At 49.8% G+C, this 15,160-nt stretch overlaps 1 protein-coding gene across 5 annotated transcripts in view; it reads right to left on the bottom strand.

Moving 5' to 3' along the window:
• LOC105185423 (uncharacterized) overlaps positions 1–15,160 on the bottom strand; it is a 181,711-nt gene that overhangs the window by 46,341 nt on the left and 120,210 nt on the right. For all 5 annotated transcript variants that reach the window (XM_025296562.1, XM_025296565.1, XM_025296563.1 and 2 more), the window contains one exon: positions 4,094–4,258. In XM_025296562.1, coding sequence (XP_025152347.1) covers positions 4,094–4,258 — 165 coding nt within the window. The remainder of the gene's footprint in view (positions 1–4,093; positions 4,259–15,160) is intronic.

The raw sequence follows: 15,160 nt of genomic DNA, 5'->3' as shown, positions 1-15,160 counted from the left end.
TGGAAATCAGCGCGGCGGTCGTCGCACCGAGGAATAATGTTAGCTCGACAAGAGGAACTTTTCCGCGCGAGTGATTAATATTTCAGCTCGGACGAGCCAATTCTTCCACGCTCTCTTTCTCCCCCTCCCCCTTCTCTCCCGCTCTCCCACGCCTCAATTTGTCCTCGCGATTACTCGCTAGTCTCGCACGGCGGGGCTGGTGCGAGCCTCTAATCTCGATCAACGAGGCGTTTCGAGGGGTTCAGCGGCGCGAGCGAAATCAGAAACATTTCCATTCCGTGTCCGCGATAAAAAGTCCATTGTCGTTCGCACGGATAAAGGGGTGTCCACGCTGCCAGAAGTAATTTCCTGGCATCGCGTCGCGCCGCGCCGTGTGTACGCGCGCCATGTATAAACGTATCTCGCAGCTTGGGTTAATTACGCCAAGCACACACGTCGGGGTGGGCTTTGGTGCCGGGTCGGTTGGTCGCTCGCTTTTGCTCGTTGTAGCCGGCGAGGCTAAAGACAGAGGGGAGGGGGGCGGGAGGCCGGGGTAGAAGCGCAGGACGACGAAGAGTCGAGGAGGGCAGGGGAGCCACAGCCGGTCCCTGCTCGTGCACGCGCCGGGTGAGGCGAAAACCCCTGGCAGATTAAACGACTACGACATCGCTGATGGTCTCGTCGGGGTATTCGGTAAATTCTAGCAACCATGGAAACGACCATCGTGTATCTTGACGAGTCTCGTCGGTCGCGCTCGCGCATGTAGCGAGAGGAGGACCCGGCCGTTCTGGACTTCTTAGGGGTGGAAAGCCCATCGCTCGCGAAGGATTTGCCCTGTTGAGGAACCTTCTTCTCGTCGGGCTGGCGCGCTTAAGTCGCGACTGACAGCCGGATGAGTCCCGTACGCACGACTTGGAGTAAATTACGTCACGTCGATGGGGGGTGGATGGTAATTTAATCGCGCAGCGAATGCTTGAGGAATTCGTCAGCGTCGCGGCGCCTTCGAGACTTTGGAACTTTCCTTCGATGCATTCGCAATTATTTTAGATTGACAGCGGAACGCGTTCTGCTGTTTGAGTCGGGTCGATTGAGACGCGAGGCACTTGGACGTTCGTGAGGCGGTTTGGAAATGGCGTATCTCCTTTAGAGCGACTTATTTCGGGTGGCCGGTCGCGAGCTACGTTCGCCTGTCTGCGTATATCTGAGTTATCGCGAAACGTCGAGATCGCAAATTCGACCCGCCGCGCGCGCGACGCTCATGGCGCTTGGCATCGTTGAATGGATGTGACAGGGCGGGAAAATAAATCGCGCGAAATTAGATGACGCCGTGGAAGAGGTGGACACGTACGTGCGCGCGGGCGGGTGAGCGCGCGAGGGATGACGACGGCGACGACGACGACGACGACGACGACACCGACGGCCAGGGCCAGGGCGAGGGCGAGGGCACTTTTTTTCCGACGAATCGCCCGCTCGAACTGCTCTATTTTATCACGATCTGTCGATAACAGGCAGTCTGACTAAGGGGTGCGTCCCTTGTCTCTTACGTATGGGATCATCTCGTCGGGCACGTCGTAGATTCTCGCGAAATGAAGTGGCTGCTGCGCTGCGTTCGCCGCCGCCGCTGCGGGAGCGCGATCGATTTTTCCGTTACCGCGACGATAAACCGCCGCGTCAAGCAATTTTTTTCGCAAATTGGCAGTACCGCTAATCCCGTGGATTTCACCCTAAGCCTCCCGCACGCACTTGGTTACGCGTCTCGCGCGAGCGAGCGCTGGCGGTCGATAGGGTCGGGCCAGCGCCGGATATAACGCGAAATCGTTTAACATGAAGCCTGGACTTAATGTCTGCGCACGCAACCGTCGTGAAATATCTGCAAACACGAATATCGCTGCTGCGAACCGCCCTTCGCGGTCTTCGGTCCGCTGCGGTCAATTCGTCTCGATGCGCGGAACATCGCGCGCCGCGCGGTGACAGTTGAAACATTTCGCTCGGCCCTGATTTATTTCCATCGACGACTCGCGCATTTTTCGTTTCGTTTTTGGTTTCCGAGTTTTGTCAGATTTCGTTTCGCTTACCTTTTTTTACCTAGTTTCGGACTCACACGCGACGATGGAGAGATCGCATCTTCGCGCGAAACATTCTTTCGTCGTCATTAATTTGAACAAACGCGATCTATTTCGGACTCCTCCGCATCGCCGTTGCCCCGTCGATCATCAGTCGCGCGAGATCGTCGCGATACGAAGCGTTCTCGCTGCCGTCGAGAGAGAGGAGAAGAGAAAAAAAGGACAACATTCGCGCACTATAGCGACTCGCGTTAAATGGGCTGTGATTTTGCTCGCGCGGGGCAATTTCCACCGCGAGAACGTTCGCAAAACGAGTGATGTTAAATTACCGAAGTAAACGTCGCTTCGCGCAAGCATTACGGAGCTATGAATAAACTATTTTTTTCCTACAGTTCTACAATTTTTTCTACAATTTTCTGTAAAGAGGCTTTTATGTTTTCACGTGTGAAAGCGCAACTTTAATCTTTTATTCGGTCATTCCCGTTGTTAGCGTTAAGCTTTCGCGTAATAATTACATTCGATTCCACGCGTACATGCGCGTCTCTCACGCGAGAGCGATATCAGTATTATTTGTGACGTTCGCAATTTCACGGTTTAACGCGCTCGAATATGTCGCTCGCTCGCTCGCTCGCTCGTGCTCCGCTCGAAACTCTCAATGAAGCCGTTTTCGGTCGCTCGCAAGCTCGAGCCTGTGTCTTTCTTTCTTTCTTCCGTCCGTTCCTTCCTTCCTTCCTGGTCTTCTTCCTCTCCTCTCCTCTCCCGCGCCCCGCCGCGCTCGCAATATCACTCTCCTAACGTCGCTGGAATTTCATTCCGCCTTTGCACGTTACTTGGAGTCGCGCCGCGACTCGTTCGTGCGAACGGCGAGAAAGCGCGGAAGTCGGCGCTTCTAACGAAGTGGAAATTCTCGCGCCTGGCCGGCCGGTGGGTCTTCGCCCGGCGATCGCACATCGGCCCGGGCACGTTCCACGGAGTCGCTTTGCCGACGAGTAGGAACAATGAAGGGATCTATTACCAGAGTCGGAGCGTCCTGGCAACCGGGGGGGAGGGGGGGAGGGGGGGAGAATCGTGAGAGCAAACCGTTCGCGGGTTACCGACTTGGCGAAATGGCGGAACACGTTCGATCGACGCGAGGAGAAACAGTGCGATTGCGTGGACGAGCGAGAAAATATATTGTTAAGCATCAACACACCACTGCATTGTGCGGTCACCGACACGAGCGCTGTGGTCATTAGGAAACAATATAAGCGCACAAAAGCATTAGGAAACAATATAAGCGCTTTACGCGGCAATTTTATTTATCCGAACCGCGGAGAGAGAACTCGTCAAACTCTACGCGCTTTCGTTCTCACCCTCTGCCGCCCAGCCGTTGAAATTCTCTCTTTCCCTCTCCCTCCCTTTCTTTTTCCTGCAAATTTCACTAGATTTGTATATTCTTTTCTAGTCGCTCCGTTGCGATATAATTGTATTTTTTCCCTTCTTTCCTCTTTGTTATTTGTCTATTCGGTGAAATCTGGAATTTTTCCTCTCGCTACAAGCCTTCTTAGAGGGTTAACCCTAGAATGATAATAAACGCTTTTATCTAACTATATCTCCCGCCTTCTCTCCTCTCTCTCTCTCTCTCTCTCTCTCTCTCTCTCTCTCTCTCTCTCTCTCCCTCTCTCCCCCTCTCTCCCCCTCTCTCTCTCTCTCTCTCTCTCTCTCTCCGTGGCCCGCCGTATTATTCTCGGCGTATTTTCGAAAGAGGGAGACAGATATTAGAGAGAACGAGATTGTAGAGAAGTCGAGGATTTAATCCTCCGCTGGCGGATTTCATTTCTGAACGATCCGGTCTGTCTGTCCTCACGCCCGCGTTCGCGCTCGCGCTCTCCCTCCTCCACGCGCCCACCTCGTCGCGGTTAGCCGCGACTGCGTTAGCTCGTCAAGTGGATATGCATTTATCGGCGCACTGAAAGCCCCTTGAGGTTCCATAGCCGGAGTAAAACGCGCCGCGGGAAGCGGAAGGGCGCGGGCATGCGGGAGTCGTCGGGTCGGGCAAAAGTTTCACTCACGCGAGCATGGACGCGTCTCGTCGCTCCCGTCCCCGCAGTCGTCGAACGCGTTGCAGACTTTGTTGAGGGTGACGCAGCGGCCGTTGGCGCACTGAAACTCGCTCTGCCGGCAGCAGAGCACCGTCGTCGCCGTGAGGATGCAGGTGCAAACGAGCCAGCGCATGTCTGTAACAGCAGAAAAAGACCACAACGGGGCTTGAGTGTCGCGGGCGGAAGCTGTCCTCGCCACGTTGAATCTTTCATGCGACTCCGAAAGTTCCGCCGTCGAAAGGCGCGGCCGCCGCGAAACGAACCACGAAATCGCCGCTCCCTATATCTAAGCAAGTAAGACTTGCCGCGGCTCACCCGTGTGCGCCGATCGAGGCTGGAATTTCGCTCTGCAAAAATCACTCTGCATTTCGCATTTGCAAAACATTGCCTTTCCGGCCATTTCCAATCGCGGTGATTTTTCGAAAGGCCGCTTTGTGCGCCTCGAGAAAAATATTCGCGCGCACGCGTTCTATATTTATTTATTTATTTAACATATTTCGCAATTTCTATTCTACCGGGCACGAAATAAAGAATAGCTTTAGAGGAGGCCGGAGAAGTATCGGCAAACAATTCTGCCGAACGATTGTAGTTTCGCAGCTGCGCGATACGTGTGAGTCGATTATCCGGCGTGTGAATTTTTCGACATATTTCGCCGCAATTATACGCAATCGTGTTCAATTATGTATAATATATATTATTCAATTCAATTATGTGTATTATATATAATTGCCTGTAACTGCGCGCACGGCGTTGTGTAATTAGTCACGCGTAATTGCACTCTCGCATAATACGCAATTTGCCTTACAGTCAGATAACGTCCGCGACGAAAGATTCATCAGGTGGGCTCGTGCTGAACTCGTCGAACATGATCGACTAATTCTTGCATGCAACAACATCCGGTCGCGAGGCGCACACACGGCGCTCGAGTTCTCCGCGGATAAACGGATACGCGAGTCGGGGAGTTGAAAGTCAACGGGGCGGAAAGTATATTTGCGCGGAGATTTTGGAGAGCTGAGTTTTTTCGGAGAGCAAACAGTGTATCGATCTTTATGCCGCAGCTCGCGGGGCACGGACGATTGAGAAACTTTAGAAGCGGAGAGTAGGTTACCGCCGTCAAGCCGAAAATATTTTTATAAAAAGTTCACGTATGAGCCGTGCTAATGATGATGGACAGACATTTTATTTCTCGCCTCAAAGTTATTCTCTCGGTAACGCAATAAACGTAAGCAGACGTAATTCTCGTGTCGACGAGAAACGTTTTGCAACCAAGATAGACTGCGATAGAGATTGATGCAAATTAAATTCCGCCGATATCGCGAGGTCATTCACCGGGGGACGAGATTAGAGAAATGAAAAAAGAAGGGGGAGAGAGAAAGAGAGACGAATGTCTCTCTGCATCTCGTCCTAAACGAGCGTTTTGATTTAGCGCGCTCTTATCGTGAACTCCGGCGTCGCCCGGAATTAACGGAGTTATCGCCGCTAACATAAAAGTATTATTGTTGCGGCGCTGATAAAGTTTCGTAACAACGTGAGCAACTTTGTCTCCCGAAGTTAAATCGAACAGGGACACGAAGGATATCGGGCTACGTTCTCTCGATTTCCGGCGTCGCGCGAAAACGTCGACGTCGTTCACCCAATTGAGGCGAAACTTCCGCCATTCTCGACTCGTCCGACGTAACCTGTCACCGCGTGGTCTTTGCTTTTTCCGCCTCTCCTGACAACTAGCGCGACCGAGATCAGGTCGGGCACGTTAACCGACTGCTTCCCTCACTCATTATGATATCGTGCGAGCGAATTTACCCTCCGAAATGCGTCTTGCTTCGTTCTTGGCGCCGCGGCAGATTGAAAAAGGTGCTTTGGAAAAACACTAAACATCCTCGGCAATAATAGAAAAAAATATGAACCATATCGGGAGGCCCATAAGGGAATATTGGCAATAAAACTCGCCGCGGGGAATCTAAAGATCAAAAGGCACACCGTGCCTATATTACGCGAAACTGTGAGTTGAAACGAGGTGAGATATTCATATCTCGGCAATCCCGCTAAACCGATCGAGGTTTTTTCAGTCCCAATCGATTCAGCCTTAAAAAATAGGAAGAAAAGTGTCCTTGTGTTTTTTGTGTACGTTGTCTCTAAGTGTAGATATTTTAAAATAAAGTCCAGATCACGGAAAATTTCGATTCAGTAAGAAAGTAAGAAAGTAAAAAATGTTAGACCGCAGAGGAGAGGGGATTTGTGCATCTCACTTTTCCGACATCAGAAGCGTTACAAGCGCGCTGAAGAAGCAGTGAGTGCGAGTGAGTAAGCGATAGAGAGTAAGAGAGAGAAAAATATTGCTAGAATACAGGAGTAGAAATGTGCGAGAAAAAGAAAAAGAGCGAGAGCGAGAGAAAGTTATGATAACTAATTGTTATGATAACTAATTTATTATAATAACAAGTAAAATAAAACTCAGTGTTCTAGTAAATAATGAAGACACTGTTTTTGAAGTACCGGACTGTGTATCATTGAGAGTTTTCGATACATTTATCTTCAGGTTGCAAATCGCTCTCATTTGCAGAGTTGATGTTGAGTAGAGTTTTTCAGTCGATGCTATTGTTTTGTTATATCATTGTTTTTGTAGAACAGTTTTGTAGAGTTTTATTTATAGTATTCAATAGAGAAATTTATTGTTAGAGATATAAGTTTTATTTGTATAACGAAAATAATAAATTATATTGCCCAAAGATACACGCTCAGATGCGGTACGATGCACAGTACTAAAAGCGTAAACATTGCCGTTTATATCATTTCTTTCGCAAAGTAGTGTTGTAGAATTTTATTATAGTTACAAATTTTACTTGTAAAATTTTATATTACATATATAACTTGAAAAAAAATAATTTGAAATTTCTAAAAATAACACAATACGTGTTGCGCATGTACTTAGCGCCTCTTTTTACCTTTTTGTTCAAAAAGATAAATTTTATGCAACGTTACGGGCTCTCTGAGACGCGTCCCGGCGGGACAAGGTCGCGCGATTTTAAAAACAACATGTTCATAAGTACGCAACTGCCGCGACCGCTGCCATTATTGTTTACGCCGCGGCGGTGGACGGATCGGCGGATCGCCGCGCGCGTATAATGTGTAATATTCGTGCGTGTGTGTGTGTGTACGTGACAATCCGGAGCATCTTAAGCAATAGCAGTGTTTCATGGTCTTTAAAGGTAAACTTTTATTAAGTTAAGTTGAAGAAGCTAATTTGTAGTCTCGAGTCTTCGTATTCTTCATGCGGGGCGCATTTGTCGCTGTAATACTAATGAGGAAACTCGCTTTTTGTTACAGATCTGCTGGAGTTTGCGGCCACGCGGTAGCTGCAGTTACTGGGACGCAGTTTCGACGGACGCCGATGCCGCACCGGAGGATCCGGTTCGGGCCGAGCAGAGTCGGCTTGAAGGTGAGGTTCACTGATCATTTGTACATTTCTTCTTGATTCATTGCGATCGAAAACCGAGTGATTGGAATAAAAGCCGTTGAATTACGAAGACAAAGGATCAACATTTGTAACTGCGCGCGCGCGCTTCCGCGAACTGAACTCAACCTAACCTAACTTTTAACCTAACGGTTTAACTAACGAAATTATATTTTATGTTACAGATCCGCAGCAGAACGCGGCTGACTCTGTCTGCTGTGTATCGGTGAGTCAGAGAAGAAACGACACTTTTATGGTGATGGGTATTTGCAATATCTCGAGAAAATCAATGCGATTTAATTATACTTTTTTCACACGTTGCTCGAAATAATCAGGAGATCGTGTCTTTCAATGACCGTATTACACAACAGAATCTTTAAGATATAATATATATTTCTCTCTTTTATATTTACTCTGAATCATTAGAAGATACAGATATAAATGCTTTAGTTTGTTATTATATTGAAATCAAGATACGGAATTATTTGCTGCGATTCAATCAATATAACTCCTGCTTCGAGTAATGTGTAATGTTAAAATTTGATCAGAATTGCGCTATCGCACGTGAAATTCACCATTATTTATCTTATTTGGCTTGATAAATTTCATGTCTGGTGAGTTTATCAATTTTCTACGCGTACATTCTACATTTTTTACGCGTGTCAGAAACGATATTTCATTTGAAATGACCGATAAATTCGGTACGCGCGTTTATTTACATTACAACTTGGTTCTTACGAAATAGGACGTGCGTTTCTTTCGAATTACCGTTCGCGAAACAAAACATTTCGTTTTTTCTCTCTTGTCTAAACGTCGTAATTTTCATTCGCGATTGATTCTACGCGAATCGCGTCTCACGTATACATTCTCGGAACGTTGCAATATCGAATTACTTCTTTTTGGGATAAAAATCTCATCTCTTGAACGCGACCATATATGTTTCTTTGTCTCGCCATTCTTTTTCCTTAAATCGTATCGAAATTAATGAAAGAAAAGAGATAAACAAAGAGAAAAAAGCGACAAAATATTGTGAAAAAAGGAACTCGTCCTGGATGCTGAGGGACTGGACATTGGGCGGATGCAGAGTCACAGGAGTCAACGAATGTCGGTGAGTGTGCAAATCAAACGCTCAGAAAACGTCATATTTTACAATGTATGCTCATATATAAATCGCATTGGTTTTCGGCCAGAGATAATAAAAAATAGTGCGCGATAATATGCGTTCATATGTAGTCTAATAAAAATATGAATTGCGAGAAGCACTGTTGTTTGCTTCCTCTCTGATCATTGCGGAAATATTTATTCTGCGAAAAATTATACGCGGAACCTTGAGAATGATAATCGATAAGATATATAGTATATTTGACGAGTGAAAAACCATACTGATTGTACTGAAGCTGGCTTTTTTGCAACACTTTATATGAATATTAATCTGATATTTTGTGCATAATATTTATGCGCAGTGTCAATTTAAAAAAAAATTAACGAATCACTGCTGCGGCAGTCTCTTTCTCGATATACACCGACATATTTTTTCTCATGCTCGTGCTTCGAGCTAGCAAAAATACTAACGACCGCGTTCCTCATCAATGTGTGACCTCGGCGATGTTTATACCTCGGCAGGCGCGATCCCGTGTTCCTCGTTGTTTACGTCCGATAATTTTCAACATGTCCATTTCTTTCCGCGAAGGCGCGTTTGATTAACCGGGCTAGATGATATCCCAATAAAGAGGAATGCCTGACAATTCTTATCTTATCCCCGTACCATCTGATTTTACATCAGCGCGAATGATTACAATTACATCACGTAGAATATGTACGCTCGATAAAACGCGTCTAATTAACGGCCGTGAAAGGTAGATATTACCGTTTTTCTTTCTTCCATTCTCTCTTTCTCTCTCTCTCTCTCTCTCTCTCTCCCGCGAGCTCGGTACGGAATGTCGGAGCCCGCGCGCGAATGCAATAATCCTCTTTGCCTTCCGCATCGATCTCTCATCGACACGTGCGCGATCATAAACGCGTCGTAATTTAGAAGATGATTGCACGAGTAAACACCGGTACTCGCGAATCATTCCCTCGCCCCGTGGCCGCACGATATATCATATTACTCCAGTTTATTATATTATATTACCTCTTACATGACTCGTATTCGCGTAGGAAAAATTATAGTTTGTCGCTCCAGACACACACGCGAGGTCTACGCGGTTATTGCAAAATGTTGTGCAATTATCGGAAGATATATATTTCGTTTTTCACAAGCTTCACGAGTCGAAACGAAGAGAAACACGCGAATCTACCGAAATTTTTATTTCGGCAAAAACATCTAGTCTTCTTTTTTTGTTTTGAACTTTTTTGTTCTGCTCTTCGTAAACACGGGGGGTAGTCTCAAAGGCTGTAATCTCCATATTTCCCGGCGAGTCTTCGCCGTCGCGAGAGATAATACCAGCTGGAGCGCACGTTCTATCAACCGCCGCGTTTTCGCAAATGTCTCACAACGATGTTATCGTCGCCCCCCCTCTCTCTCCGCGGCGCGCAGACAAGGAGAAAAGTTCTTGCGCACGCGTTTTTCTTCGCTCAATCGAGCGGATTCGCGACCCATTTCCGGTGGCGCTTCACAAAGAGCAAATGCAAGTGCAAGATAAGAAAGGGCCGCTTCAATATTCATGGAATTACGTAGACGCGAAGCGCTCGCGAAGGCAAAATCAGACGGACGTGCGGGGGTGGGAAGAAAGTTGCGGCTACGCCGCTACCGTACGGAGCACACCGTCCCGCCGCGCCGCGCCGCGCCGTCTCGTCGCTCGAGAGCTGCTGGATAAGTTTAAATGTCGGGAAATATGCAGGGTCTTGGTCCTGGAAGAAAGCGGAAAAGTTTCGCGAGTGTCGCCCGGAGTGGAGACGACCCGGCGCCCGCCCGCGCCGCCGACTCCGATGCCTCCGAGTGCTCTAAGTCGTCTTAGCATTAAAATCACGGCGAATTCAGACCCGCTCCCGCGGGTCTAATGGATTTCGTCGCGCACTGTTCGCGGCCTTGTCACGCGCCGCTGCGGCGTGCCGTGACGGCGAGCGAGCTCGATAGGGGCGAGAAAAAAGACGGAGCCAATACGCGTCGTCGTCGTCGTCGTCGTCGCCGTCTTGCGGAAATCGCAGTTTCACTATTTTCGCGATCGGACAGGCCGGATGCCCGGAAGACGCCAAGTGCTTCTTTTCTCGTCACGGTGTCTGCCTTGGAAAATCGATTTTGAAAAATTCCTCGGCCGCGCGTGCGACTCAGCCGCCCCCGCCGCCCTCGCCGCCGCCGCCGCCGCCGCCATCGCCACGTGTCGCGTTCCGTTATTGATTCTTCCTATCCGCACGAACATCCGCGGTCTACTTGGGAGTCCGACGCGGAGCTATCGGCTCCCCGCGCTTCGCGTCAACAGCTTCCTCGGCGATGTGTGCTTGGAAGTGTTCCAGGCCGGTTTCCGGCCGAATAGCGTCTACATTTTTGAGAACGCTTTCGAACGAATTTCAGAGGGAAGAGCGCGAAAGTACGACGCCGTAGCGTTTCGTGGCTCGGCCGTAGAATTACGACCGCGATCTCTCGTGGTTATAAAGGAAGAGAGAAAGAGAGAGAGAGAGAGAGAACAAAGCTCGCATCTCTTGCCACGTTCGCGCGAGAATCTCACGTGATCTCCCACGAGAGACTATCCACCCCTTCCGGCGCGGTGGAAATACCCCGGCCTCTGTTTACGACAGGCTCGCACACGTGCGGTAAACATTTTTTTAATAAAGTCGTGACGCACACAGGCCGATTGAAAGCGTCGACCCGACGACGTCGACTAGCGCGGCGCTGCTAAGGGGGATTATTGCTCTCAGCTCTCGCGAGTTTATGTGCCGCACGTGTCATCGGCTTTTACGCGCACGAACGCGTCAGGTGCCGTGCGTTGAAGGAGGATGCGCCGCGCCGCGTCGCGCCGCGCCGGGGAGAAATCGCATGAGATATCCCCGAGACATTTCGCCAGATATTTGGGGCTTTAATGCGAGACTCGAGCCGTTCCTTTCCAACCAAGCCCTCCTGCGCGAATCCGACGTCGACCCGTGGAGCCCTCGCGTTTCGGCTTTTATCCTTTTAGCCCGCGATTCCGCGAGCGTAGCTCGCGAGACACGAGCCATCTCGCGCGCCGGTCTTCTCCCCGCTCACCCGCTCCGAATTTCTCGAATTTCCCGAATTTTCGGAGAATTCCTATATACAGCTCGTTGCAGCTTAGACAGAATTAATCAGTTAATGGCGCGCGCGGCCGGGCGCGCTAAATAATGGAAATACGTTGAGCGGCGGCGGTAACTTTTGGATCGTCGGTGCAATCCGTTAGATTAAATTTCGAGTTATTGTTGTTGTTGTTGTTGCTGTTGCTGCCATTTTGTGTGCGTGTAATGCCTATGCCTATGTACGCATTGATGTTGCCGCCGCTGTTGTTATGAACTCCCGCACGAACCCCACGCCTCGCCGACCTCGCGCGCCGGAATTTTCGCAGGGAGGCGCGGCGTTTCCCCGCAAGAGAAAGCAAATATGCGTACGAGCGCATAGTTGAGCGATGTTCCGCAGCGACGATGACGATGACGACGACGGATAATGGCACCTAATGGCGGAGAATATCGACGAGCTGTGGCGGTAATTAGCGCGAAGACAGCCCCCCCGGCTCTTGCCCCTCCACCCGCGGCACCCCGCGCAAACCCGACACTTGTACATCGTCTTCCGCGCGGAGGAGCGGTCGTTGTGCGCGTGTCCTTCTCCTGCGTTTGACTCGCGTCTGTTTGTGCTCATTAGCGCACAGCTGTTTAACCGACGTAATGCGCGCGCGTGTGTGTGTGTGTCGATGATGTTTGCGGACTTAGCTCGATCGGCCGCTAAATCGCCGGCCCGGCAAATTGACCGTCGCGCCGGCTCTAAGGGGCGAGGCGCCGTTAATTAACATGCCACTTCGCGGGATGTATCGTGCGCGCGCGCGCGCGCGTCCTCTTTCTTTCTTTCTTTGAACGTATTTGTCAAACAAGCGCGGGAGACATAAAGCCAACGTTCGGCCGGCGACGGCTCGATCGACGTGAAAATATTTCAGCTCGATGCACCGGCCGGTCGCATCTGCGCGTCCGCTCAAAAGCACCCTTTATCCACCGGCGACGAACGGTCTGGGGCCGCCGGAGAGCCGCGGCGGCAAGGGGGACAGGAGAGGAAAGGGAAGAGTAAAAAGCGGCGGGGGGCTGTAATTCGCGATCGGATTTATTCGACTCGAACACGAAGCGCGACGTCGCGCCCGCGCTCACGTTGCCGCCGTTTTTCGCGGAAATCTACGGCCGTGCGATTTACATAAACAGTGGATTACTATCGAGACTGTTTTAGCGATGCAAACGACGCGCGGCGGGGGGGGGGAGGGGGGGAAGGGGGAATGAACGAAAATCGAAAACCCGAAAGCAGTTAGTCACTCCCGTTCCCCTTCCTGCCGCTTCCCCAAACCCCCCTCGGGGCCAGGAACGGCCCCACCGGGCGAAATTAAATGCGCCACGAGGGTGCTCGGGCGAAACACCTCGTCACTCCTCCTCGTTCGCGCATCTCGGCCCCGTCAACGAATTCCCAGGGAGCTCTCGTCCCGGGGACTACATCGGACGTGCGGTCGCGTCGCGGCGTTGCTTTATTAGTGGACATGAAAGATTTAATGTCAAGCTTGGGAACGTACCGTCGACGTCGATCATACACACCTGCTTGCTAAACGGTACAGACGTAACGAAGGAGGGAGCGCGTTAAACTGTCGCGAAGTTGAGAGCCGCTATTAACAAGCTCGCCCGCGGTAACAACCGGTTAATAACAGATGTCGAAGTGACGAAGGTGCGCGAAGTACTGTAAATGTCGGTTCGTTGCTGCACTCTTGTCCGATGGACGAGAGGATGACGGAGATGTATTTACGTTTTTCTTCGAGCTCTCTCCGTCGTGGTTGACGACCAGCTGTCGCCTCGACTCCTGCCGTAACTTATTGCTGTGCAAGCTCGTCGATAGCGCTTCTCGATCGCGGCGAGGTTCGATGAGCTTACCTCGCTTCATTGTGTCGAAAGCGTTTAGCAACCGAGCGTGGATGAGCAGTTCCGTTTTTCCAGGGGGGGGGGGGAGAGCGTTGGACGTATGAACGACCCTCGATATGTGGCGCGCGCGGGCCTATTAAGCCGCTCGGCGAATGTTTTTTTCGGTGAAGGAATAATATCAAGCGACGAGACGATTTCACTGATCCCGTCCGCGCGCGGCTTATGTCTTATTCATAACGCGGAGAAGCTCTTAAAATACATCTTAATGTCGCGATTCGAGCGGAGGCAGCGGATGAGCCTGGATAAAATATTGCGCCGGGCGAATATTGCGCGCGCACCGAACGGTGCGGCGGCTACCGTTGGGTGTCTTTTTTTTCTTTCACGGGGGCTTTAGCGCGAATTAATTATCAATCGATGAGATCTCCTCGGTTCGCCGGCTCGCCGTACAGCGAGTAACATTATATCCGTTTGCGGATTAACTCTTCGTAATCGGACATAATTTCGCGGCAAAATCGATCGTTTATCGAATATTCGATCGCCGCCGGTTAAATACAGCGGCTTTAAAAATATACAATATTCCAACTGTTCAACGTGCAAAATAAATTTTAAAAAAGTCGAGCTACCTTCATCAAACGAATGAAGCACTTTTTTCTATTTCACTACAAAATTTTTGCTATCGAAATTTCCCCGCGAAGAAAGCCAAATTTCAATTTGATTCCGCACGAGGAGTCATACGCCGTTTTGTTATTCGCTGATTCATACTAATGTCCGGCGCGCGGAGATGTCTGCGCCGGGCTTTCCATCGAAATTTTTAGCATACCTGAGGACGAAGCCGCGAGTTTGCGACCAGGTTCCGCTGGAAAAGATACCGTCTGACCGGAGTCTGCCGTGACAGTCGCGAAGATGACTAAAAAGCTCTCGTATCCTCCACAAGGCGGCATTAAACCGGTTTATTCACTCTCGCGGCAAGAGGGCACTTAAAATTTAAGCTTCCCTCTGCCTCCGCGCTGCGATTTAATTACCATCTTACTTGCCTGCGAAACATCAAGAGGCCTACAGGGATGATGATATGCCCTTACATTTCTCTTCTCTTCTTTTATCCTTTTTCGGCTTTTTGCGCGTGCAATCTACACGTCACGTCCGCGAGTCTAATACGCTCTTCGCGCAAACCGTTTTATGGATATTAACGAGCAACGGCGAAAAATGGCGAGTAATTTTTTCGCGCGATGACTTTCGCCGCGACCTCAAAAGCCTCTCCAAGTTAATAATCTATGCGTTTTTAATATTCATGGAATGAGAGGAGAAGGGGGCACGGGGGTGAGGGAGAAAATTTCCAGGGCGATGCATCGCATTTTTCGAGGATAAATATTTAAACAAGCGGTATAATCACACGCTAATCGCTCGTCGGGTTTCCCGCACAGCGTATAACCGCGACGCGACCGAGTTCTCGTTCGCGTCTTATTTCTCTCTCTCTCTCTCTCTTTCTCTACAGCTTCTAATTTAAATCAGGCTCAAACGATAAATCCGCGATACACGAT

Source organism: Harpegnathos saltator, unplaced genomic scaffold (assembly GCF_003227715.2).
Source record: "Harpegnathos saltator strain DR-91 unplaced genomic scaffold, Hsal_v8.6 scaffold148, whole genome shotgun sequence".
NCBI lineage: Eukaryota > Metazoa > Arthropoda > Insecta > Hymenoptera > Formicidae > Harpegnathos > Harpegnathos saltator.
The sequence above is the reverse complement of the archived record's forward strand: the minus strand, read 5'-3'. Positions and strand labels throughout refer to the sequence as shown.